The sequence below is a fragment of the Artibeus jamaicensis genome, unplaced genomic scaffold (assembly GCF_021234435.1).
Source record: "Artibeus jamaicensis isolate MK-2021 breed Jamaican fruit bat unplaced genomic scaffold, CSHL_Jam_final scaffold_1283, whole genome shotgun sequence".
NCBI lineage: Eukaryota > Metazoa > Chordata > Mammalia > Chiroptera > Phyllostomidae > Artibeus > Artibeus jamaicensis.
This window is the reverse complement of record NW_026522028.1, coordinates 711,849-738,535: the sequence shown is the minus strand read 5'-3', so window position 1 is coordinate 738,535 and position 26,687 is coordinate 711,849. Positions and strand designations below refer to the sequence as shown.

The window sequence follows — 26,687 nt, the reverse complement described above, 5'->3', positions numbered from 1 at the left end:
GAAAGGAAGAGAAATATCAATGTATGGTTGCCTCTTGTGCATCCATTGCCAGGAACTGGCCTGCAACCCAGGCATGTGCCCTGACTGGGAATGGAACTGCGATCCTTTGGTTCGCAGGCCCACGCTCAATCCACTGAGCTACACCAGCCAGGGCAGTTTTTCATTATTTACCAAAGAAAAACCATCAATATAAAATAGCTTTGCTCATTCTTTAAACTTGAGTCTTATATTCACATTTCACAAGATAATGTGAAATTAGAGAAAAACTATTCCTAATTTTAGAAAATGGCCTGTATATTGAAAATGTTTATTTTCTTGATTGTTAAAACAGCATTTTGAAAAACTAGCCACTCAAAGTATTTAGCAGATAAAAAAACTTCATTTGTCAAAATACAAGCTTAAGCTATTGAAAGTATAATTGCTATAATTATTATTCCTATTAGAATTTTTTGTAACTCTCTCTTCAGACAAACTGAGAATCTTTATTAAATCTTAGATAGCTGCTTTTGCTCACTGCTATTATTTTTGTTGTACATATAGTGTTTCCAAAGCTATCTAATAATTTTCCTGTCACTCTGAGAAACTCAAGCACCAACAATCGAGCTTTTCTTTACTCTTGTCCCCTTTTGGATCAGAACAGAGGAGTATAGGGAACAAAGTAAGCACATGTACATATACTGTGGAAGAGTTATCTTTTGAGACACATATTCTTCTCATAGTCAGTACTTACTGCATTTGGTTTGGTGGTTCATTGCTGGTTCATTTGACTACTTGTGTCTTCTACTGTAGCTAAGTGATAACCAAAAATAAAGATGAAACTTTAAAATGTAATTTTTAGAAATAAAGTTATAATTCCATTGCCAAGAAACATGTTTTTCTCAAGAAACATTAAGTAAAAATTAGTGACTAGTTCTGAGTAAGATACATTAAGTGTCCTTTCAATGAAAACATAAACTACTAAATAGACCTGTAATCCCATAGTTCTCATCATCCATTTCCTTTTTGTAAAGGTATATATATTTAATTTCTCATCTTGGTCTGTAATATATGGTCTTGTTATACTCTTATAGGGCTTTTGAATTGTTTTAAAATGCTTGTCCAATTTCTCTTTGTGAAGGAATAAGAAAAATGTAATAATGTTGTTAGAGGAAGAAAATATTCTAAGTAAATAAATGGACAACTGAAATGTATACTTTTAATTCTTGAGAGTATTTCTTAGTGTTTGAAGTATTGATTAGGTTTTTTGTTCTGTGCACACCTATTGTTTAACATATGCAGGTTTATCTAAATAACAATTTTAACAGAATTGTTTCCTTAATTTCCTTTCAAATTGTTCATTGATAATACATAGGAATTTAACTTGTTTTGTGTGTTGATTTTGTATCTAGCATATTCTACTGCTGAATGCATTTATTAATTCTCACTTTTTTGTATAGAGTCATTAAAATTTTCTATGTGTAAGATTGTATCAACTGTAGACAGAGATGATTTTACTTTTGCCTTTCCAATTTAGATGTCTTTACTACTGTGTCTCGCATAATTGCTCTGGTTAGAAATTCCAGTACTATGTTGGATTGAAATGACAAAACTGGACATCCTTGTACCAATCTTAAAATACTTTGAGTTTTCCACCATTGGGTATAATGTTAGCTGTAGGTTTCTCATGTATGGTCTTTATCATTTTGATGAAGTTCTCTCCTAGTTTTTAATTTTTTTAATCATGAAAGGCCTTTGAATTTCATCAAATACTTTTTATTCATTAGTCAAGATGATCATGTGGTTTTTTTTCCTTCCCTCTGTTAATGTGGTATGTTCCACTGATTGGTGTTTGTATGTTGAATCACTCTCCACTCATTTAGTTTTCTGAAAGCTGATACAGTTCTATTGTTTGTCACATTTTCTTAATTATCTTAAGAAAGCTCTTCAAAATTATCATTTCATTGGGGATTTTGAAAAAGTTCTCTTGAACTTCCCACTGAATAATTCTATACCACAATCAGATTGAATTCTGCTATTACAATTTAGAATTTATGTTTGACTTTGCACTTATTAGTTTTGGGCTAGAGCAACTTTAATATCTGACACCTAACTTTCATTTTAGAAAACAAATTCCTTACTGATCCAACATCTTGTACTTATGTGTTGTAGGTGAACTTGCATTTTTCATTAAAAATGGTCAAGATGATGATTCTGACAATGACTCAGTTCCAGAACAAGATCAAGATCAACAGCAAATTCAAAATCAAGCTGTAGTACCTGTTCTTTGGAAAACAATGTCAGAAATATACCAAAAACTTGATGAGGAAGACCCAGGTAAATTTATTATTATGGAGAGTTTCATGACCAGTATTCATAAATTGGTTTGTGAGTAGATACTTTACATTCATGATACAAATGTGAGTTGTATATATTTGTAATACCAATGTGCATTGTATATATTTGTCAGAATTTTATTATATTGTCTCAGTATTAAATTTATGTAATTTAATATCTGGATTGGATTTGCTATAAACATGAATAGATTATGATCCTTCAGCTCAAAGACAGCCTACTCTTTCACAAGTGAAAAACTTGTTATTTTCTGTTATTAAACAAAAAACAGCAGTACATTTCTGATGAAATATTAATGAGTGTATTATTTTAACAGCATAATATGCTTTTTTTTCAATATAGGATGTATAACAATCTTCCTCATGCAAAAGAAAGTAGATGCTATTGGTTCCCCTCCATATATTATAAAACTTTATTTGCATGTTATTAAACATATATTTTTATTAGAAATTAAAGAGAAAATGACATAGCAGAGTGTGGGGACAGACAGGGCAGATTTCTGGGAGAATAAAGAGAATGAATTTTCTTATGTGTGAGTAGCAACAGGGACATAAGAGTGCAGTAGAGAAGAATAGATCGACAGCAGCAAAATTGTGGAGGCAAAGGTATCTTAAAGAAGAAATATTTATTAAATAAATTTCTATTTAGCCAGATTCTTCAGAGAAACAGATACCACCATAATATTATAATGTAATGTAATGTGATATATTATAAAGGGAGATATTTTAAGGAATCAGCTTACATGATTGTGGAGACTGGCAATTCCAACATCTGTAGGCCAAGAGAGCAGGGTAGGAAATTAGGTGCAAGTTGCTGTTGTAGGATCGTGTCCAGATTCCACACCAGGCAGCCTGCAAGTTCAGGCAGGTTTTCCATGGTACAGTCTTAACTCAGAATTGCTTCTTCTTCAGATAATCTTAGTTTTGCTCTGAGGGCCTCCAGCTGAATGGAGGAGGCTCACCCACGTTAGAGAGGGTAATCTCCTTTACTCAAAGTCTATCAATATAAGTGTTCATCACACTGAAAAAAAAAAACACTTTCACAGGAGCATCTACACTGGTGTTTAACCAAACCACTGGACACCATAGCCCAAATTGACATATACAATTACCCATCACAGAGTACATGGATTAAGAGAGATATTTAGGCAATATTTGAATATTTAGGCTTTGAGATGGAAAAGCAGTTGGAGCCAGGTAGGCCACTGCAAGAGTAAATGGTGTTTGAAGTGAAGAGAGCAACATCTTTTATGTTAGTGACGTGGATACAGAAATACCACTGAACATGGAAAACATTTTAGAAGCTACTATTAGATGACTGTATTGAGAAAGAAAAAGAAGGGATTGATTCCAAAATGTAGCAAAGGTTGTATCTTGGTGAATAAGAAAATATTAAGATAGAAATTTAGAAGTGTGTTGACTTTGTTAAATTAAGATTTGTTAAGTAGCCCCAGAGGTGTCAGATGGTGGTGACTCAGAATGCCCCAGATGACTACAGGGGAAAGTGAAATAGAGAAGTTCCTTATCACAGGTCCTGGAGGGTGTACTCTAGAGGCCTCTATGGACAAGGGGAGAACAAGCAGGGTACAGGTAGAGAGGAAGGAAGGACCTGGTGACATGCCTTTATTAGGGTCTTTGGGTGGAATGCTTTGGGGTTCCCAGACTAAAGCCAGATTGGTAGAGCCTTGCCTGGTGTGTCTCAGTTGGTTGAGCATCTTCCCACGATGTAAAAGGTTGCTGGTTCAATTCCTGGTCAGGGCACATACCTGCATTATGGGCCTGGTCCCAGGTTGGGGTGCTTTTGAAAGGCAACCTATTGATGTCTCTTTCTCACATTGATATTTCCTTCTCTTTCTCCCTCCTTTCCCCTCTCTCTAGAAATGAATAAATAAAATGTTTTTTAAAAACTTAGAAAGCCACATTGGTTGATTCAAACCATAAAGAGGGAGATGTTGGTAAGCTTCCCAGGAGGTCTTATCTAATGAGCACACAAGGAGATCATCCTGGGAGGTTGGGGAGAGTACTTAGCATATGGGTGGTTATGGGAGGTATATTATGAGCTGGGCTGTTTTCTAGGTTATGCACTTGTTGGAGGGGCTAGTGTCACTTCAGGGCCCCTACAGGCTGCTTGGTCACACAGAACAGATGCAGAGGCAGTAATATTATGGAGTAGTTTATTTAAACTCAGCAAGAAGAAATAAGTCTGGGACATTATGCTTAGCACAGTTTTGTATTTCCTGATTTTAATGTGATATTAAGCCATTTACATGGCAATATTTAGTCATCAGTTGAATATTTTGAGCTGAGACGAGGTGAAAATGCTTTCTCCAGTTGAAATCATGCAGGGGAGGCAAAGAACAGAAGCCTGTGCTAGATAGATTATGCTAAAAGTTAAACCCTTATCAAAATCTAGGGCAGAAAAACCATGAAGGTAAACGAGATAAAAGTGCTTAGTAGAATTTGAAAGAAAATCAGAATATTGTCATGTCATATTAATGGAATCAGATGGAATGCTATCTAATTTGAACAATCTAAACTGCATGATGACAGGTTACAAGGTAGATTAAGACCTAGGAAAAATGCATATAGTAACATTACAGTTATCCCCAGTTCTTCAGACAGGCCTTCCCATATCACTGTTTAGACACAATTCGCCATTTTATCACCTGTAATAACATGGATGTCTTTCATTGCTCAGCAGTATATTTCTTTTCAGTTAGGGAAGTTTCGGTTATGTGAAATGAGTAGTATATTCTGGAGATCTGATGTACAACAATGTAATTATAGCCAACAATATGATAGTGCATGCTTAAAATTTGCTTAGTAGATCTTAAGTATCTTCACCTCCTCCAACTTTTTAGTTGCTAATTTTGTAAGATGATGGATATGTGAATTAGTTTGAATGTGGTGATTATTTCAAAATGTATATAAGCCCTGACTGGTGTGGCCCAGTGGATTGAGCTCCGGCCTGCAAACCAAAGGTTTGTTGGTTCAGTTCCCAGTCAGGGCACATGCCTGGGTTGTGGGTCAGGTCCCCAGTAGGGGGCACTGGAGAGGCAAACACACATTGATGTTTTTCTCCCTCCCATTCTTCTTCCCTTCCCTCTGTCTAAAAATAAATAAATAAATAAATAGTCTTTAAAAATTTTTTTGTAAAAAGATCAAAATGTATATCAAACAAGTGGTACACCTTAATTATATATAATTTATACCTCAATAAAGCTGGAACAAAAAACAAATGAAAATACCTAAATAACAATTTTTTTACCTTCCAAATAAGGAAACCTGAAATATAATGGCAACACCCAGTTATTAATGATAAGCCTAAAGAGATCATCTTGTACATTGTAATGGGAATTTCAATTGATAAAAATTTAAAGAGAGCATTTACAATATGTTTATTTATTTATTTTCTTTTTTAAAAATATATTTTATTAATTATGCCATTACAGTTGTTCTATTTCCCCCCTTCATTCCCCTCCACCCTGCACACCCCTCCCCCACCATTCCCCCCCTTTAGTTTATGACCACAGGTCTCAAGTTCTTTAGATTCTGTATTTCCCCTACTATTCTTACTATCCCCCTATCTATTTTCTATCTACTGTCTATGCTACTTATTTTCTGTACCTTCTCCCCCCTTCTCCTCCTCCCACTCCCCTGTTGCTAACCCTCCTTGAGATCTTCATTTCTATGGTTCTGCTCCTCATCTAGCTGTCCTCTTAGTTTGCTTTTGTTTTAGGTGTGGTTGTTAATAACTGTGAGTTTGTTGTCCTTTCACTGTTGATCTTTCTTATCTTCTTTTTCTTAGGTAAGTCCCTTTAACATTTCGTATAATATGGGCTTGGTGATGATGAACTTCTTGAATTTGATCTTATCTGAGAAGCACTTTCTCTGCCCTTCCATTCTAAATGAAAGCTTTGCTGGATAGATCAATCTTGGGTGTAGGTCTTTAGATTTCATGACTTGGAATACTTCTTTCCAGCCCCTTCTTGCCTGTAAGGTCTCTTTTGAGAAATTCACTGACAGTCTGATGGGAACTCCTTTGTAGGTGACTGTCCTCTTAGATCTTGCTGCTTCCAGGATTCCCTCCTTCTTTTTAATCTTGGCTAATGTAATTGTGATGTGCCTTGGTGTATTCCTTTTTGGGTCCAAAATCTTTGGGACTCTCTGAGCTTCCTGGATTTCCTGGAAGTCTATATCCTTTGCTAGATTGAAGAAGTTCTCCTTTACTATTTGTTCAAATAAGTTTTCCATTCATGGCTGTTCTTCTTCCCCTTCTGGTACCCCTATAATTCGGATGTTGGAACGTTTAAAGATGTCCTGAAGGTTCCTAAGCCTCTCCTCAGTTTTTTGAATTCTTGTTTCCTCATCCTTTTCTGTTTGGTCTTTTTTTTCCTCCTTCTGGTCCACTTCCTTGATTTGAGTCCCAGTTTCCTTTCCATTACTATTGGTTTCCGGTGCATTTACATTCATTTCAATTAGTTTACCCTTCACATGTTCCTCTAATTTGTGACTAAAATCAACTAGTTCTGTGAGCATCCTGATCACCAGTGTTTTGAACTGTGTATCTGAAAGTTTGGCTATTTCTTCCTTGCTTAGATTTATCGGCTCTGGGGCTCTGAGTTGTTCTCGAGCCATATTTTGATCTGTTCATACCTGTTAGGTATGAGGAGCGGAGCCTTAGTTGTTCACCAGGGCAGGGCCACCTAGGTCCCTGGTGTGTGACGCTGTATGTGGGGGCAGGGTCAGAGAGGGACAATGGCGGTTCTCTCTGCCGCTCTCCGCCACTGGGGCCTGCGCAGTCTGTCTCACCACCACTAGCTCCTTCACCATTTTATCTTCACGCGAATGTGTGACCACAGTCAGCCCTCAGTGGGTCCGCCCACTTCTCCACACCTGGGATCTGCCCACGGCTGCTGGCGCACCTGGGTCATGTGCCCGGGTCAGTCCGGTGGATCTTTCCTGCCTGACCAGCTCTGCTGCTGTCTCTGCCCCTCTTACTGGTTTGGCTGAAGGGTTCGTTGTTGTCAGACTTCCATGTAGTTCAATTTTCTGTGGTTTGGCTGCGTTTTTGTTGCTAAAAATTTGTTGTTTTTAAATTTGGTTGTGTGAGAAGGCAAAGTACTTCCACCTACAACTCCATCTTGGTGCAAGTCCTTTACAATATGTTTAAAACTTGTAAGAATTGTTTATCTCCTTTCATCCAATAATTTCAGTCCAAGAAATTTTTTGGAATAAAATAATTAAAGATATGCACACATATTTTTATATAAAAATGTTCCTTATAGCCCTGGCCAGTTAGCTTAGTTGGTTAGAGCATTGTCCTGATACCCCAAGGTTGTAGGTTTGATCTCTGTCAGGGCACACACAAGAAGCAACCAATTAATGCATAAATAGGTGAAGCAACAAGATGTCTCTATCCCTCTTTCTGTCTCCCCTTTCCTCTCTCTCTCTAAGATCAATTTAAAAAGTTATGTAATTTATTATGTTGAATAACCAATACTTATTTTTCTAATTTTAAAATTTTCTTTTAAATGTTTTTGAATAGGTATTATCTGCACATAAATGGTTTTTGCAGTTTTATTGAGAAATAATTGGCATATAACACTATATCAGTTTAAGGCATAAGGCATGATGGCTTGATTGAGATTGCATGTGTTGTGAAATGATTCTCACAATAGGCTCCACTAAAATCCATCTTCTCATGTAGGTACAATACACAGAAAATAAAGAAGAAATGAACAGAGGAAAAAAAATCTACTTGTGTTTAGAATTCTTAGGGCTTACTCTCTCAACACCTTTGCCATATATTACGCACCAGTGCTGACTACAGTCATCATGTTGTGCATTACCTCCCTAGTACTTATTTATCTTATAATTGGAAGTTTTTACTTTTGACTACCTCTGTCCATTTCTCCCACCTTTCACCTTTGGTAACCACAGGTTTGATCTCTTTTTCAATGAGTGTTGTGGGACTTTTGTTCCTTTACTTGATTTTTAGATATTTGTCTTTTTCTTTTTTTTTTATTTAGTTTTTTTTATTTAGTTATTTTTCAAGTACAGTTTTTTGTCTATTTCTCCCATCCCAGCCCCCCCGCACCGTCTCCCCACCTCCCTCCCATTCCCCGCCCCAGTCCTCATCCCTGTGTCTTTCATACTTGTTCCTCAAAATCCCTCCTCATTTTTCCCCTTAAATTCCCTTCCCTCTCCCCTCTAGTTGCTGCCCACTTATTCTCTATTTCAGTGTCTTTGTTTTTATTCTGTTTCCTTGTTTGTTTTGTTGTTTAGCTTCCTGTTAAAGGTGAGATCATATGGTATTTGTCCTTCAATGCCTGGCCTATTTCACTCAGCGTAATGCTTTCCAGTTCCATCCATGTTGTTGCAAAGGGTAGTAGCTCCTTCTTTCTCTCTGCTGCATAGAATTCCATTGTGTATATGTACCACAATTTTTTGATCCATTCATTTACCGACGGGCACCTAGGTTGCTTCCAACTCTTGGCTATTGTAAACTGTGCTGCTATGAACATTGTGGTGCATAGGTTCTTTGAAATTGATGTTTTAGGATTCTTGGGATATAATCCTAGCAGTGGAATTGCTGGGTCAAAAGGCAGGTCGATTTTTATTTTTCTGAGAAAATTCCATACTGTTTTCCATAATGGTTGTACCAGTCTGCAATCCCACCAACAGTGAACTAAGGACCCCTTTTCCCCACAAACTCTTCAACATTTGTTGTTTGTTGCTTTGTTTATTAGATATTTCTCTTTTTCTGTGTGACTTAATCCACTTTGCATAATGCCTTCAAGATCCATCCATGCTGTCGCAAATCATGGCATTTCCTCAGGCTTTTTTTTCTACTTTTTTATGGCTGAATAATATTCTGTTGTTTATATACAGCCACAACTTCATTTATATAGCTACAACTTCGTTATCCATTCATTCACTGATGGGCACGTAGGTTATTTCCATGTCTTGGCTGTTGTAAATAAAGCTGCTATGAACATGGAAGTGCAGATATCTTTTTCAGTTAGTGTTTTGTTTTCTTTGGCTATGTTCCCAGGAGTAGAATTGCTGGATCACATGGTAGTCCATTTTTAATTTTTTGAGGATCCTCCATACTGTTTTCTATAGTGGTTGTGCAATTTACAATCCTACCAACAGTGCACAAAGGTTTTCTTTTCTCCACATCTATACCAGCATTTGTTGTATATTGTCTTTTGGGTGATGACCCTTTAACAGGTGTAAAATTGCATTGTGCTTTTAATTTGCATTTCCCTAATGACTAATGATGAAACTTAAATGTTAATAGTGAATAGTCTCTGAATTATAGAAAAACATATGCAGAATATATGGATATATCAATTATATATAATTTGTGCATCCCAGTGTGTATGTGTGTGTGTGTCTTTATTGATATATGAAGCCTGAAGTTTTATACATAAAAATGAAGTAGTGTACTCTTGGTTATGAGATGATGAATAATTTCCATGTCCTTTAAGCTTTTCGTGAATTTCTCAAATTACTATAGTGAATGTTACTGATTTCATAATTAGAAAAAAGTTTTAGCATACTTAAACTGTACAGTTAAACATTTATTATTTTTGTTGTTTTTCTTATCAATACATCATCACTAATTTCATTCTAAGCAATGAATTCATATTTGATGTACATTTTTAGCACTGTAGGAATTAAATCATCTTCATCACAACATTGCTTTATGTGATCATCACAGAAATTACAAAGAGTAAGTGTTATTGTCCCTGTGATAGTTAATTTTATGTGTTGACTTGGCTGGGCCATGGTGCCCAGATATTAGGCCAGGCATTTATTCTGGATATTTCTGTGAAGGTGATTTTGGATGAGAATTACATTTAATCTCTGTACTTTAACTAAGCAGATTGCTCTCCATATTGTGGCTGGGTCTTATCCAAAAAGTTGAAGGTTGTTATAAAACAAAGGCTGACCTCCCCTGAGCCAGAAAGAATTCAGTCAGTAGAGTGAGTGCCTTCAGACTTGAACTACAACTCTTCTTTGAGTCTCCAGCCTGCTGGTTTATCCTACAGATTTTTGGACTTTCCTAGCCAATTAAACGAGCCATTTCTAAAAAGTACATACAGACACACAGGATTAGTGCATCCTGACTATTATAGTCCCTACAGATTCACAGACTATTTTACTGCTCTTTGCACTCACCCACTCATGGAGCATTCTGTCTTTGTAGTTACAAACACCCTTCATTTACAGAATTATTTTCTCTATGAGTTCAGTGTACACTAAAGCACTGGAAAAAAATCCATAAAACATACATGAGGTAGAAAGGGAAAGACTTTTCATCTTAAGAAATTTGGTTTGTTGTGAGATGTCACGTTTAAATGTCTTAAAAGCGTTTCAAGCCCTTTCATATAACTGAAGGAAGAGCCAATAGGAACATGACCAGTGGTTTTCTCAGTAATCTAACATCAAGATCAATTTGGTAACTTAATCTTTGTACATTAATGGTTTTAAGGTGTCCATAAAATAAATAAGCACAGGAAGCAATTCAAAATGTGGAGGTGAGTTTTCCTTCAAGAACTTCTGACAAGCATTTATAATAAGTGCTCCTAGATCTCCTCTCTTCCTCTCACTAGCTGTTTACTCTGAATGTCTGAATTGTTCTCAGCTCCACTAATTTTGTAAGCTTCTTGATAGCTAAAGTATTAAGACAGGTCAATATACAATATAATGCAATACAATATGACACAAAAGAGTGAAGTACCATATAATAAGATACAATGCCATATAGTATACTATACTAAATGCCATTCATTGCTTTACAGTGCACCACAGTATAATACAGTACAGTACAGTACCATATAATGCTATACAATGAGAACCAATATACTATCTCAGAAGAGAAAGACACTGAGAATTCCACTAGCCTGGGCCTCTTATTTTTATAGATGAGGAAACTGAAGCCCAAAGAGGCTAGTGATTTATTTAAATAATTTAGTCAAATGTATCAGGTCTTGGAATCTTTAAAACACAACAATACAGTCTACGGCCATACCTCCCTGAACCCACCCCATCTCGTCTGATCTCAGAAGCTAAAACATAAGAATACTGATATGACAATGCATACAGTTATCTGAAACTGGAGGATATCTCACACTGCAAACTAGGTCAATGCTGGAGAATAGAGAATAGCAAAGTGAGAAGCTGAACAGATGAGAACAAATGAAAAGAACTGGGTTTGCTGCCATTACATGCCCTCCTACTCTGGGCTGTTGAGGTACACTGGGGTTCTGATTTCTAAATTTAGAAGTGTGACTTGGGATATTACCAGCAACAGAAATAGCTACTTTTAAACAATATTGAGAAGCCAATTATACATATAACTTTCTCTCCACTTGATACATACCCCACTGCAGCTTTCTTTGGGTTAAATTGCTAGAATCCATTTTTACCGTCCCAAGAAAGTAGAAATCTCCTGAAGTATTCCTGACTTTGTCTTTAGAATACATTCTTAGGGCACTGGAAATGCAGGATTGTGAATTGTAATACTATATTTGGACATTTCTGCATGCAGTATCTGAGTGCTTTGGCAATTATGGTGAAAAAGGACTGATTATTTCTTCTGAAATATTAATCCTTAGCTTAAAAGTAAAACATCCGTACATTTATTTTAGCAGGGAACATAAGTTACTGGGGCAGGCACCAGGCAGAGTCTTACTGGGCATGCTCGTGAGTAGCTGTGCTTTATAGAGCTTCTCTTAGCACTTCCCAAATGGTGATGAAATCACCTTGTCACCCTCCCCTCAACACTCTTGACAAATGAGTCCATCAAAAAAAGAGTTTGAAAATGATATCTGTTCATGTTTTCTGTTAAACATGGTATTCTAAAGCCTATATTTAAAAAAATGCTTTTTTTTTCCAGGTGATTTTAGAAATTTACGAGTCTGGTATGATTTTGAAATTCATATCCATCCTGAGGGACCTGTACACATTATTGAAATTACATGTACTGCTTTGGTAAGAGCCCATTAAATGTTCATAGAGTTTGCCTTTTTGCAGGCAAAGCTTTTTATTTTATACTTATCCCTAAAAATATCCATATTAATTACTCATGTTGGGATCAACTATTCAGATTATAGCAATTTTCATTTTAAATCCAGTCATGTATATCTTGAAAGCTTATGAAAAGGATTTTTTAGTTCTATGGTACCTTATAGTGGCTACACCAATTAACATTCTACCTGGATGTTTCAAGAGTTACTAGAGCAAACTTAACCTTCACCTTCATGCCTGCCCTCACGTGGACGATAAAAGCAGCATTGCATCTCTAGGCTTTTTTAGTACTGATTCTGCCTATTTGCTACCAGCAGGCCTTTCACTTTGAAACATATTTGGAGCAACTGACATAGAGCTAGGATTTCAAATAACAGTAACTAAAAATAAGATGGTCTTATGTGAATTATTAAAGTGTTACTAACTCCATGTCCAGGATTCTTTAAGAGTCAAATATTGAGTTTTAAGTGAAACATGAAGACAGTATTAATTGTTATCAATTATGTTTTCATTCAATTACATTGCCTTATTGTTAGTACTCAAATATTTAAATCCATGATAAAGGTTATTTTCATCTTTTTTAATGCAAAGATAGATTTCTTTGTATGATTGATTACTTGGAATGTTGAAGTTTTGCTTCATCACATAGAATATAAGAAAAGACTTTAAAAACTTTGTCATAAATCACTTATTTGCTCATCTGATTTCTGAGTAAATTTCCATTGAGGCATAGAAAATGGATGATTAAGCTATTGAAAGGCACTCAAGTATAGATCGCAAAAGCAATCTCTTCTACTAAGCGGAAAATAATATGATGATGGTAGGATCATTTTGCTCAATGAAATTGCCCTATTTCTGTGACCCTGTTATCACGGCAGAATAAAATCTTTCTTAAAGGTTATTTTTTAATTTATAGTTAATTTTTTGTTTTGTGATTCTTTTATTGTTGTTCTGTTACAGTTGTACCAATTTCCCCCCTTTTGCTCTCCCCTGACCTGTTCACCACCCCCCACTCCTAGTCAATCCCCACCCTGTTGCCCACGTCCTTGGGTCATTTATACATGTTCTTTAACTAAACCCTTCCCCTTCTTTCCTCCATTATCCCCCTTCCCCTCCTTTTCCCTTCTGGTCACTGTCATTGTGTTCTTTATTTCTATGTCCCTGATTCTATTTTGCTCATTTGTTTGTTTTGTTCATTAGGTTCCTGTTAAAGGTGAGATCATAGGTTATTTGTCATTTGCCGCCTAGCTTATTTCACTTAGCATAATACTCTGCAGTTCCATCCCTGCTGTCGTGAAAGCTATAGTGAAGTGCTGGAAGCAATCTAAATGCCCATCAGTAAATGAGTGGATCAAAAAACTGTGGTCCATTTACACAATGGAATACTATTGCAGCAGAAAGAAATAAAGGTTATTTTTAAGTGGCATAACTTTAAATAAGAAACCACTTGCTGTGGAAAATGTTTACTAGTTTAAAAATCATCTTTTTATCAGGACTCAGGAGAAAAAAATTTTTAAATGAGTCCAGGAGAAATTGAGACCATGAGGTGGCATCTCAAAAAGGGAAAGACATTGGCTTTCTTATTAATCATGTGTTTAGAATAGGGATAGAGATGAGTAGAAATATGAATAGAAACACAAACTAGCAAATATATATGCAACTAAAATTATAAACAACTGTTGCATCTTCTCGTTAAGTGGTTCATAAAGTACCCATTTTTTGAGAAAGAGTTATTAACCCTTTAAGAATGTATGGGTAGAAATTGAGATTTTTATAACTCTTAATTCCACATGGTGAAGATTGTCACATAGGTTGAGAAACATGCACCATCAGGGCACTTTATGTGGATATGTAAGAAGACCAAGCAAAAAGTAAAAGAGCCATCACCTGTCTCTTTTAATGCATTTAAGTGTTTTCATTTTAAAATTGATATGTATGTACCCTTTTGGGAATATATTGTTTTCATGGATAATATACTTTTAAATGGGCCTTTATCAATTTTTCATAAAGGGCTTTCTCCTCCCCATGCAAAAAAAAATCCATTACTATTATTTAATCCTAATTTTATACCACAGTAGGATACCTATAACTTTTCTTATGTGTTTATTATTTCAGATTATTATCAGTTATACCATTGCTTTTTTTTTTCATTGTGAATAGTTAACATGGTTATTTCAGAAAGACATTGAAATAAATTCCTCTCAAGGTCTACTCAAAAATGCAAGTTTTGAACCCCCACTCTATTGAGTGGTTTTACATTACAATGCAGGAGCAAAATTTAGCACCATTAGCTGCTAGATTGCTCTCTTTGCCACTATAGACAGGTATTCTGTACTAATTAAATGCTCACTTTCAACTGAGTTTGGTGGAGAAATGGAGTCTTTTTCCATTGACTCTATCCATAGAGGCTACCAATAACAGTGATACTTCTGTCAAGGTAGCAAGCTATCCCACCTTTCTAATAGTAATTGCCTAAGATATAAACTTAAGAGCTATTAATTTATGGACATAAAAATTTAGTTGGTAGAGATAGCATGTGTTATTTTAAATAATGCCATCAAATAAACTTTTGTGCACTGCTTGAACAAAATATTTTCTGAGTACTTTCTGAAGTATAAAACTGTTATCCTTACCTATATATTGTTCCTTAATATGTTTGACTACAGCTGCTGTTTTTTGCAAAACTTTTGAGAAATATTTTACTTAAACCTTAAATCATCAGATGTGGCAATGGAGCTTTCAAGAGACTAACCCATCTCTGATTTTCTGTCTGCTTCTCAGCTATTGTTGCATTGAACTCAATCTCCATATTTTCTTTAGAGATGAATGAACAGTTAGAATCTCTCTAAAATAGGGTTTTTGTAAGAAATATTTAGACCCTTACAGCTCATAAATTTGTCTACTTCTTATAGCAGGTTTCAAAAATGGGATTATATTCCCAATAAACAAAAATTGGTTGTTAGTAATTCATTTTTTGTGGGGGTAAAGTATTTAGGATTTTTTGGGAAATTTTAACATGTAATAATATCTGCTGTTCCATTTTGTTTAAAGTCAAAAATCTGTGGTTTGTCATATGGTTTGGCTGGGGGAGAAGGATGAGAATAACCACTACTTCCCACTGACAGTAATCCCAGTATATAGCATAACAGTGAGCTATATTTTCTGAAAATAAAACTGAAGTGTGTGAACGAAATTTTATATTCTTTAAGTTTTAAATCAGTGATAGCCTTCAAAATATTTGAACTGTTGTCAATGATAATTGCACGACTGATTCTTTACTTATTTTTTCATTATATAGTCAACTTTCAATTCAATTCACTCTATTGTTAATGGTGAGACCCAGAAATCTCCCCACAAACTAGTAAGAGAGGGGCATTGTTAAAAGCACTGTTCATCCACAGGGTGTCAAATATAAAAACATTAATACAAAGCAATATATAAGATTTGTCAACCATTTTCAATAAGGTTTTAGTTTAAAATCTTAGCTTTCATAATATGAAAAATATATTTTCAGGTACTCATTTTGTTATACATTTTTTCTTTCCTTTATATTTTCATGTCAGTTTTTTTCTGGGTGAAAAATCATGCCATAAGAGTTTTGCATTATATTGAAATACATCTTTATCAGGAAAAGTTAAGGTAGGAAAAATAAATGTTAAGCTTTGAATTTATCTTGACAAGTTGTGAAAAATTCTTAAATTGGAGTTTTAAAAATTATCTCATGGCCTTTTTATATTGATTTTTCCTACCTTAACTTTTCCTGAGAAAGACATATTTCAATATAATGCACAACTCATATGACATGATTTTTGATGCAGATATATTGATATTCTTATGATATATCGATATCGATATAGATAGAGAGACATAGAAAAATGACCTATAAGCTATGTTAAACAGCTAAGCAGGAATGTAACTCTTAGGGATCAGTTCCTGCAATTAGATATCTTTCTGTTGTCAGTGTCTTTCATAGTTGCTCTCCTGCTGTCCTGACACAAGGTTATGGGAAATGTCAGAATAAACGTGAACAAACCTATGGATGCTACCGGAGTTCCTGGGTTTTTCACAACTCCTCAGTGCCTATCAGTGCATCTTCATCTGCACCTCACCCCCAGATCTGGCATTAGCACCCACTTCTGCATTCCATATGTCTCAGGTTCAGTGGCGGAGGATTGAAGATAGGGGGTGGGAAGCATGACTGCAGTAGGTACAGTGACATTCAGGTGGTGGTAGCAGAGCAATGACAATTTATAATTACAGATCTGGTTCCTCTGAGTTCTAAACTGTTGGCACTGACTTTGCAGTTTGGGAAAATTACTGAGACAGATTAGAGTTATCACTTCCTCCAAATTATATGGTACATCTCAAAATACCCTTTGAGACTGTTTATTTATTGACTTTCAAATGTTTTCAAATAGAAAAAATTAAAATTGAAGATTTTCTCAATAATATATCTTACTTAAATGAGTATTATTGTATGTTTTGGACCTCTGAAATAATTCTTTTATAATGACCTCAATGATTATCTTCTGGGAGACAATATGGTGAAAAATACTTCCTGCCAGTGCATATTGAATTGCCATTGATGCAATTTAAGCTTTATGAGCCAAAACATAATCTTTATTTACTCAGGCCCATTGAGAGTAGGAAGTATGAAGTTTTCACTGCAGATACTCAGTGAATTAAATTTTTCCTGCTCAGAGAGTGTGTGAATGTAACATTTATGCACTCCTTTATTTATATAGGGCTAATCAAGCAAATATTTGCTCCCTGGACAAAGCTGCAGTGTCTATCTTGAAGATACGTTTTGTGAAGAACTTAACTCTCTCCTCATCACCACCTGTCCCCACCAGCTTAGTGTCAGTTTTTTTTTTAATTTTTTGGTCGGTCCTCTCATATGATTTGATACATTTCAAAATAGCCCCTGTACTAAGTACACCCATTACCAATTTTAAATTGTGACAGGAATGGCCAACATTCCCCTTTTCATTAGGTTAGGGCATTATAGACAATTGGTCTTTGTTAAGATTGAGATATGTCCTATCTATTACTCACTTTTAACATTCACTTCCATTAATAACTTTTACTTTAGTGGAAATAATGGCTGTGATGGGATTCAATAATAAGTTATTAGCTAGGATGGGTCAGAATGAGGATCAGGAAAATGTCTTGGAACTTGAAGAGTGCCTTCCAGGACTAAATGTGTAGCTGGGGGTGGTGGGGAAGTGGAGAGGAACGGCAGGAGAAACCAGAGCAGAACATAGGAATCTAAACAGGAAGGTAATATCATCAGTATAAATTGACTTCTTACTTCAGGCTGTCCTTACTCTTTGATGCTAATGTACAGAGTAGCTTAAAGTCTGCCCTCTAAATCGGTAGCAGCAGCCACAATGTTTTAGAAATACAAGATTTTAGGCTCTATCCATGCTTTAGCAACCTGTACAGGTGATCCCTATGCATGCAGAAGCTTCAATATTGATACTACTGCTGGAGGAAATTGACAAATGGACCTCATGTTAATAATGGTACTGAGGGAAAATATATTTTACATGTAATTTTACAGTGTTCTTAGTACTTAGCTAGACAGATCTTTTGGAGAATTTGTCAAAAAAAAATGTTACCATTTACCAAGACTAATCAAGGAAAAGCAAAAGATTAAAAGTGAACAAGATACATTCAAGATAGTAGATCAAGGAGAAAAATAAAACAAATAGGCTTATATTGTATCACAGTTTTCTTTATATTTGCTTGCATAGAACAATGGTTGTATGCAGACACTAAGAGCTGATTATATTTGCTCTGTAATTCTAGGAGAGCATTTGGTTTGAAATACCTCTCCGTAATGCAAAAGAGATAACTCTTCACATACAAGTGATGTTTTCAACTCCCGCCCTTAGTGGACTCAAGGAATTTGAGCTGAATTCACAAGATTGTATTGACTATGCTGTATGCTATATTCCATCAGCTACAGGCTGTATAAGTGAAAGGTATGTTTTCAGTATGGAGTTATATTTTACTGTTGATTTTTTGAAATTAAGCTTTTAAAATGGTTATTTGCATGCTATGATCATTTAGATTACACTTGCTCATAGCTTTAGCTTTATTTAGTACCATTCATTCATATAACATACCAATTTAGAGTTAGCATTGTTTTCTCCAATGCAAAAATATTTATTGGAATGTAAAATTAAGTAATTTTTAAATTGCTCTTCATATACCCTCTTTCAGTCCACTTTCCACTAATCAAATTTTTCTAGGTACAAAAACTTGAGTCAAATTAAATGATTACACAAGGATTAGGGGTTAAACTTTCAATTTTCTTGATGGAGTTAATTTATATTTTTATTCTCAAACACAAATCATCCTCTTGGAAGACATAGAGAATATTAATTAAGGCTATTATACTATGATGAATATATACACAGATGCTTTTTGACTTACGATGGCGTTATGCTCCCATAAGCCCATTGTAAACTTAAAGTATCGTAAGTCAAAAATGCTTTTAATACACCTAACCTATCAAACATCACAGCTTAGTCTAGCCAACCTTTCATGTTCTCAGAATACTACATTAGCTTACAGTTGGGCAAAGCCATCGAACACAATGAATACATTGTAGAGTATCTTTTTTAGCACAGGAAAAAGTCAAAATTCCAAATTAGGTTTATGGATTCAACTGAATGCCTATGGATTTGCACCATTGTAAAGTTGGAAGGTGGTAAGTTGAACCATCATAAGTCTGGGGTTGTCTGTGTATATATACACACACATCACAAACATGCACCAATATACACTCATATATTAACAGTACACTGATAAGTGTGTTTATAGCATGGAAATTATGAAAAACTTAGTACTGTATACTCAGGTACATGCATATACACACATAACCTCTATGTTCATGATTACCTTAAATACTTTATAGTAAAATAATCAGCTTTCTTTGTTTCAAAGTGATATCCCACTTATTTACCATAAAGACTAGACTTTGTATTGGTTAATGTAATGTGATGCATTCATTATTTCATGAAAATGCCTATTGTTAATTTATATGCTCTTTAGGAGTTAGAAAAATTCTTATTTTAATAAACAATGAGTAAATAAATATAATTTTGATCTCGTAGAGGATGAAAATTTTTATAATGCAAAGCATGAAAATAAGGACATAACAAATTATAAAACACTATTTTGATAGGTAACCATTATAAATGTGGGCTAGTCTCCTCTCCCCATTGTGACTATAGAGGCTTTGTGAGCACAGACTGAATCTTGAATTTTCTTTATCAGCATACATTCAAAGACATAATTTGGGGTACTATTTACTGACCACTTACTCTGTTATCATCATGGAGGCATGTGTGTTACATTCAGACACCTATAAAATTCTCAAAGTAACCATGAGAGAGAAGTAGCAATAATTGTTCCCATTTCATAATGATGCAGTTGAAGCCCAGCATGTTAGGGGACTTGTTCAAGGTCACACAAATACAAGCTGACAGAGCTGGGACACCAGCCCAGCTCCTCTCACAGACTTGTCACCTGCTCTGTCTCTGTCCTCCCAGAGATGAGCACATGCTGATTATGAAGAAGCTCTCCAGAGTTGCGTGTTAGTAGACAGCCTTCATGGAAAAACATACATTTGTCTCATTCAACAAACTAAATTTGATTTAATCATAGGTAGAGACAAAACTTTTCTTGATATACTCATTCAAGGTATTTGAATTATTTATGTTTAAGCACTTGTCATTGTTTAACAGGTATTTATTAAACAAATATTAATAACAGTGCTGCTTTTCTTGAATAATGAGGTGATTTTCTCACCAAAAAGAAAACTACATCTACAGTAAGAGTACAGTGTGTCACAATGCTGTTGTCAGATATCATAATTGGGATATTTTTTCTGCCAAATGTATTATACAAACTAAAACAACTGATAAGAGTTTGTATATTCTCTCCACCAGCATTATTTTTCAGCCTGATAAGGCTCTAGAGTTCTGGTATGTTGTGAAATTTACTGTCGAATTACCAAAACCAACTCTAATGCCAGAAGTGCAGTGTGACCTTGGAAAGTAAGTTCTATTTTGTAGATAAAATTTATGAAAGAAAAAAAAGTTTGTCTAAAAGAGTAGTGTTATAATGTATTTAACATTTTAAAATAATGCATGAATATTTTTTCAATTGATTTTCTTCATCAGGGAAGGTTCGATATTTAAACTACTCTGTGGAACACTTACATGAAAGAAAAACAAGTTAGGACTTAATATGGAGAAGCTTTTATGAGAAATGGTTTTTGTAAGAGAGGGAAAGGGCTATGGAAATAGTTGTAGAGGGCTGTTGTGGTAGGGAGAATGCTCTGATTTCAGAAATATGCAGGCATCTCAGAATCAAATGGAAAAGGCTTTTTTAATTTGTAGGGTAAAGGATGGACAAGCAGAGAGAGCTAAGTGAAATCTTTGGTAGGGCTAGACAAGGAAGGGAAAATGACGGGTGGGAACTGATTAGAAAAGTATTTCTCTGGGGTAAGCTGATTCCCAGGAAAAGCCAAGAAGGGAGGCATGTTCTACATTTTTTGTGCTTGCTCAGGCTTGGAGACAAATAGAGTTCAGGGGGCTGTTGGAAAAAGAGAAGGCTGCCTAAAGTTTGGCCAAGGCAAAGCAGAGGGTAAGCAATAGGCAACTGAGAATACTTCGATCACTTGGTTAATACCATATTCCCTTGAAATATGACCATGCATATTTAGGTGGCTGAGTTCTTATTACATGTCTGGCACCAAGTTTGGTGCTACTCCATAGGGATAACCAAGTCAAAATTTCTGCTACTGGGCAAATCCCTGCCTTTTAATAAATTTCTCTCCCTTAGCACACCAAAAGAGTGCTGAATTTTCCTAATACCAGATCTTCAGCCAAAACATCACTGCAAGTAATTTGTTAAGGAAGTGATCCTAGTTAGAAAAAAACAGTCAGAAAATGAGGGAAGCGGGATAAGAAAAGGGAAGAAGCTGAGCGAGGGTGTGATTTCAGGTACAGTCTCCAACTTTATCTGACCCTGTGCAAAGGTCTGGAGCATCTTACATCTCAGAGTTGGTCTTGTCTTAATTATAAGTTGCTGAGCTTTTGAACTTTCATACTAGTCACTAACTATATTACTATATGAATATATATATATATATATATATATATATATATATATATATATATAGTTCCTAATAAATGTAAGGCAATTTCATGAAAACACTTGGTTTAAACAGTTTTGAAATTATGTGAGTTTTTTTTTTTCAATCCAACGGATGAGAGGTTGTGGGGATCAAGAAAAAAGAAAAAAGAGAGAAACAACTCATAGACACAGACAATAGGGTGGTGACTGCAGGGGTTGGGGGATGAGTAGAGATGGAAGAGGGTATAGGAGGAATAAGTGGTAATGAAAAAATATAATAGAAAATAATGTAAAAACTTTTTTAAATGCACTAGCCCTGTCTCTTTCTTTTTAGCTTCATGTTATTTTTAATATAGTTTTTTTAAAAAAACTTGATTTGTTTGAATCAAACTCATACAGTCTACAATTAAAAGATATAATACTTAAACATACTTGGTTGTAACTATGTTTTTAACCAGTCTTGTCTTGGATCCTTATCCTCTTTGAAGTTTTCATGGTTTTTCACTGTACCTGGTTTCCTTAACATTCTTAATGTGTTGATGTGGCTCTATTTCCATAAACTTTTCCAAGTAGTTGGGGTCTCTTTCAGTGTGAAAACAAATGACTCAGAGTTCCTGGAAATCTTGAATTATGCCATTTCTCTATTTTCTGTCTTTTTTCTTCCTACTTCTATGTTTTGAATTTAGAACTTGGGAGCTATTTTAATAATGTTCTTACCTTGTTTTGTTTTGTCTTTTTTGCATTTCCCCTAACATTTCTATATTTTTTTACTTAGATTTACTCAGTTTTATATTTCAATGTTTTATTGAATTTTTATGTTAGCTATTAACATCCAAGATCATTTTTGTTTTTATTTTGTTTTATTTGCATATTTCTTGTGTTTGTTTTTAAAAATATAATGTTCAATTCTTACTCCATGTTTGTAATATTTTCTCTCATATCTCTTAAGGTATGAACGCTCATTTTAAGAAGGCATGGTCTGTGTCTTAATGTTTCTGCTCTTTCCTGTTATAAACTTTCTCTAATGCTTGTATTACTCATATTTGTGTGTAAGGCTCTAAATTAATAGTTGGGCCTTATTGACTCATTTATGTTGTTTTGTGTGCTATTCTTCATTTGCTTTTTTTGATGTTAAAAAGTATTCCTTTTTATTGTTGATGAACCTTTTTTCCAGGTTTGGTATATTATGAAAACTATTGTTTAGAACATTGTATATGTTTTTGTTGCACACTTGTGCTCATTTCTATTGTACATAACCTGGGACTGTAATATCATTTAAATTTAGTCGATAATGACAAATAATGTGACACTGGTTGTACCTTTTTACACTCCTACCAGTCCTGTATGAATTGTATTTGCTTCACATCCTCCAAAACATGGGTACTTGAAGACTCATTTTAACTATTCTGGCATATGTGAAGTGGCACCTCAATGTACTTTTAATTTACATTTCCCTCATAACTAATGAGGTTGACTCTGTTGTCATATGTTTCTAGACCATTTTGATAATCTTTTTTATCCAATTACAATTTACATTCAATGTTATTTTGTATTAGTTTCAGGGGTATAGCATATGTAGTATATAGAACTACAGTGACTAGACAATACTGATTTTCATGGTGTCTGTACCAATTTACATTCCTTTTGGCAGTGTGCTGCTGTTCCCTATTTTCCACATTCTCACCAATATATATTTTACTTTTAAAAAAGTCATCCTGATAGGTGTGGGGTGATATCTCAGTGTGGTTTTGATTTGCATGGCTACAGGATGCCAATTCTGATGCTGTGTATCAAAAGGCATCAGAAATGATGGTAGAGTGAGAATTAGGAAGCCTCTTGACTATTCTTTGCTTTCACTACAAATACCAGCCATATTTTAGGAAGTAGGTTTATTCCCTCATCATCAGTTTGGATCTTCTTGATGTAATGGACAGAATTTTAAGTTATTTTGCTTTGTGGTTATTTCTAGACTATATTAACTTTTTTGCCTGGATGTAGCAGTTATAAAATAATTTGCAAACATCACTTCTAAAGCTGAGATATGTTCCAGTACCCAATGCATAATACCACTGATGTCAAAAATAGAGAATCAGAGACAATCTCATTTAGCAAAATGTCATTAGTTCATAGGATTCTTATTTTGAAACTCATACAAGTCATTGCATTAGTTTCATAGGCCTGCCATAGCAAGTACCATAAACTGGGTGGCTTAAGACAACATAACTTTATTGTCTCACAGCTCTGGAGACTAGAAGACTGAAATCGAGGTTTCAGCAGGACCATGCTTCTTCTGAGGCCAGTAATGGAGAGAATCTTTCCTTGCCTCTTCTCTCTTCTGGTGCTTGCATGCAGCCCTTGGTTTTCCTTGCCTTATGGATGCATCACTCCAGCTCTCCATCTTCACCGGCATATGGCCATCTTCTCATGTGTCTTCATATCATCTGCATATAAGAACACCAGTCATACTGGAGTCAGGGACACCTCACTCCAGTATGACCTCATTTTAATGAATAATATCTGCAACAACCCTATTTCCAAATAAGGTTACACTCTGAGGTGTTAGATGTTAGGACTTCAGTTCATCTTTTTGTGAGGTGCAATTCAACCCATAATAGTCATCAAGTTTATAAGATTAACATTGAACAAGTTTACAAACAAGTATGCTAACTTTGTTTTTCCTTCTAGGTACACCATTCAGACCATATCTTTAGTTAATCCTACACATGAAACCTTAAAATTGCAAGTAAGAAGCAGTAATCCTTTTAATTTTGTCGTGGAGGATCACAAACTACCAGTAAGTATATTCAGAAAGTCAAGTGTCCTATTACCATCAGAGCATTTCCCGATTATGATCTTGAGAGACTGTGGAATATTAGCATTTTGATTATTAGTAAGATTTCAAAGGTCTAAAATTAAAAAATGGAATTTTATAATTATAATATATATCCCCAATTTTAATTTATCCAAAAAACCAAATAGAATGTTCATATAAATTTTTGACATTATATATGTTAGATTCATGTTCATTGTCACTGAATTGTAAATACACTCTGCTTTATTTCTAACCATTTTAGTAATCACTTTTTGCAATAGTTTCTCAGTAATATGATTTTGACTGAACAGTCAGTAATTCTATGTTTCCAGGATCCCAACAGGCCAGTTCTTTTCCACCCCATCATGAGTTCCTACCCACCGCCTCTGCCCCACTTCTAGACAGTGCTGACCATTCCGCCCCTTTCTCCTCTCTCAGCCCCATTTTGTCATTCTTTAGTCCCTGGCAAAGACTAGAGGCTGTCAATGGGCCTCAATCACTTTTTTCCTCCCCCACTAACAAAATAAGATCTGAAGGTTCAGCATCACAATCTATGTTTCCAAAGCATGTATCATAGAAGTCATTGAATATCAAAACCATGCTTTCAGATAAATTTCAAAATAACAATTTCAATAGATTATTCTCTTCAGAGGACCTCACAGTAAATCATGAAGCCCTACTCAGTAGATAGATATTTAAATAAAGGGTTTTACTATTTGCCTTTCAAATATTGCTAAAATATCTGCAATGTGATTTCTTTATATCTTAATACCTGCCTCTTGTCAATCATTCATTGCTAACTAATGATATCATAATGTGAAATTAATTATTAACTGTCATGTGTTAAATTAGATATTACTATTATATTGCATATATATACATATATATATACATAGATAGTGTGATCTTTAAAAAGTTATGTTAAAATATACATGAATTACTTAACACTATATTCCCCATACATTAAAATGAAATGTTATATTCAGGATATAGTTTATAAATAACTGAAATTGTTCATAATCCTTTATATCACTACTTCTACAGAAGAATATAAATTGTGGTCCAAGGGAAAACAAACACAATATATTGCAAATGCCAACTTATATTACATAATGAAGAATATGGACTCTGCTTTAATATTTCCAACTATGTCTTTTACTCTACTCATTTTTTATACATTCATTGAATATTAAGTATGGAATAAGGTATTAACTTAAATATTATGAAATGACTCAAAAATAAATTTATATATTACTAAATATAGTACTATATACTGTACAGAAAATTAGGAGAACTCATTAATGTTAATGATAGTAAATGGAAAGAATATCAGATATGTATATATAACTTTACTTATGGTTTTGGTGCATATTACTCATGTTTACACAGTAAGGATTTTAAAATATTATTACCCATAAATGCTTCAATGAATAAGCACAGATTGATGACCAAGGCAAAGAATGATATAAAAACCTTGCTTCCCTCCCGTGGTATGTTATGAAGAATTTTAAAAAGATACAGAAAATGAAAGAATAATACAGTGCACAAACTTCTACTTTTTTCTTATATTAATGGTTTGCCACATGTCTCTTTTTTCTCTCTGTTACATTTTTTCTTTACTTATTCATGGTTTTTAATTTGAATTTTATTTTTTTAATTATAGTTTACTTTCAGTATGTATTAATTTTAGGTGGACATCATAGTAATTAGACAGTTGTATACCTTACATAGTGTTGATCCCGATATATTTGGTAACCACCTGTCACCATACATAGTTATTGCAATATTATTGATTATATTCCCTGTGCTGTAGTTTGTTCATGTCTTTTTTTTGTAACTACCAATTTATACATCTTAATCCTTTCACTATTCAATTTGAAGGTAAATTATATAGTAATTTAGTAAACTAAATACTTCATTTTATATCTTTTAAGTCTGTAATAATCTCCAACATCATCTCGTATCCCGTTCAAATTTCAGTTTTCTGACCTGCCACCACTCTTCCCCTCTTCAACTAGGATCCAGTATAAGCTCACACATTGGAATTGGTTATCATCATGGCACTTGTAATGAAATGCTTTTAAGTTTCAAAAAGGCCCTATGTTTAACATATTATATATGTGTGTGTGTATATACACACATGCAGGTATATATATATATATATATATATATATATATATATATATATATATATATATATATGATATCTCATTATATTAAACCAGTAGATTTACTTCAGTTAAATCCCAACCAATGGTGTTTATTGTTCTTTCCTTGAGAACATGAGGAATGCATTTTCTAATAAATTTTAGGTGGAAATAAAGGAATTTCATTGAATTATTGCTTCATTG

At 34.5% G+C, this 26,687-nt stretch overlaps 1 protein-coding gene across 1 annotated transcript in view; it reads left to right on the top strand.

Annotated features, from left to right (window-relative positions):
• The window catches only part of CFAP47 (cilia and flagella associated protein 47), a 338,472-nt gene that overhangs the window by 242,751 nt on the left and 69,034 nt on the right, over positions 1–26,687 (top strand). Inside the window, 5 exon segments of the mRNA XM_053655801.1 lie at positions 2,149–2,313; positions 12,241–12,335; positions 18,183–18,358; positions 20,333–20,440; positions 24,210–24,318. Of these exon segments, the coding sequence (XP_053511776.1) occupies positions 2,149–2,313; positions 12,241–12,335; positions 18,183–18,358; positions 20,333–20,440; positions 24,210–24,318 (653 nt within the window).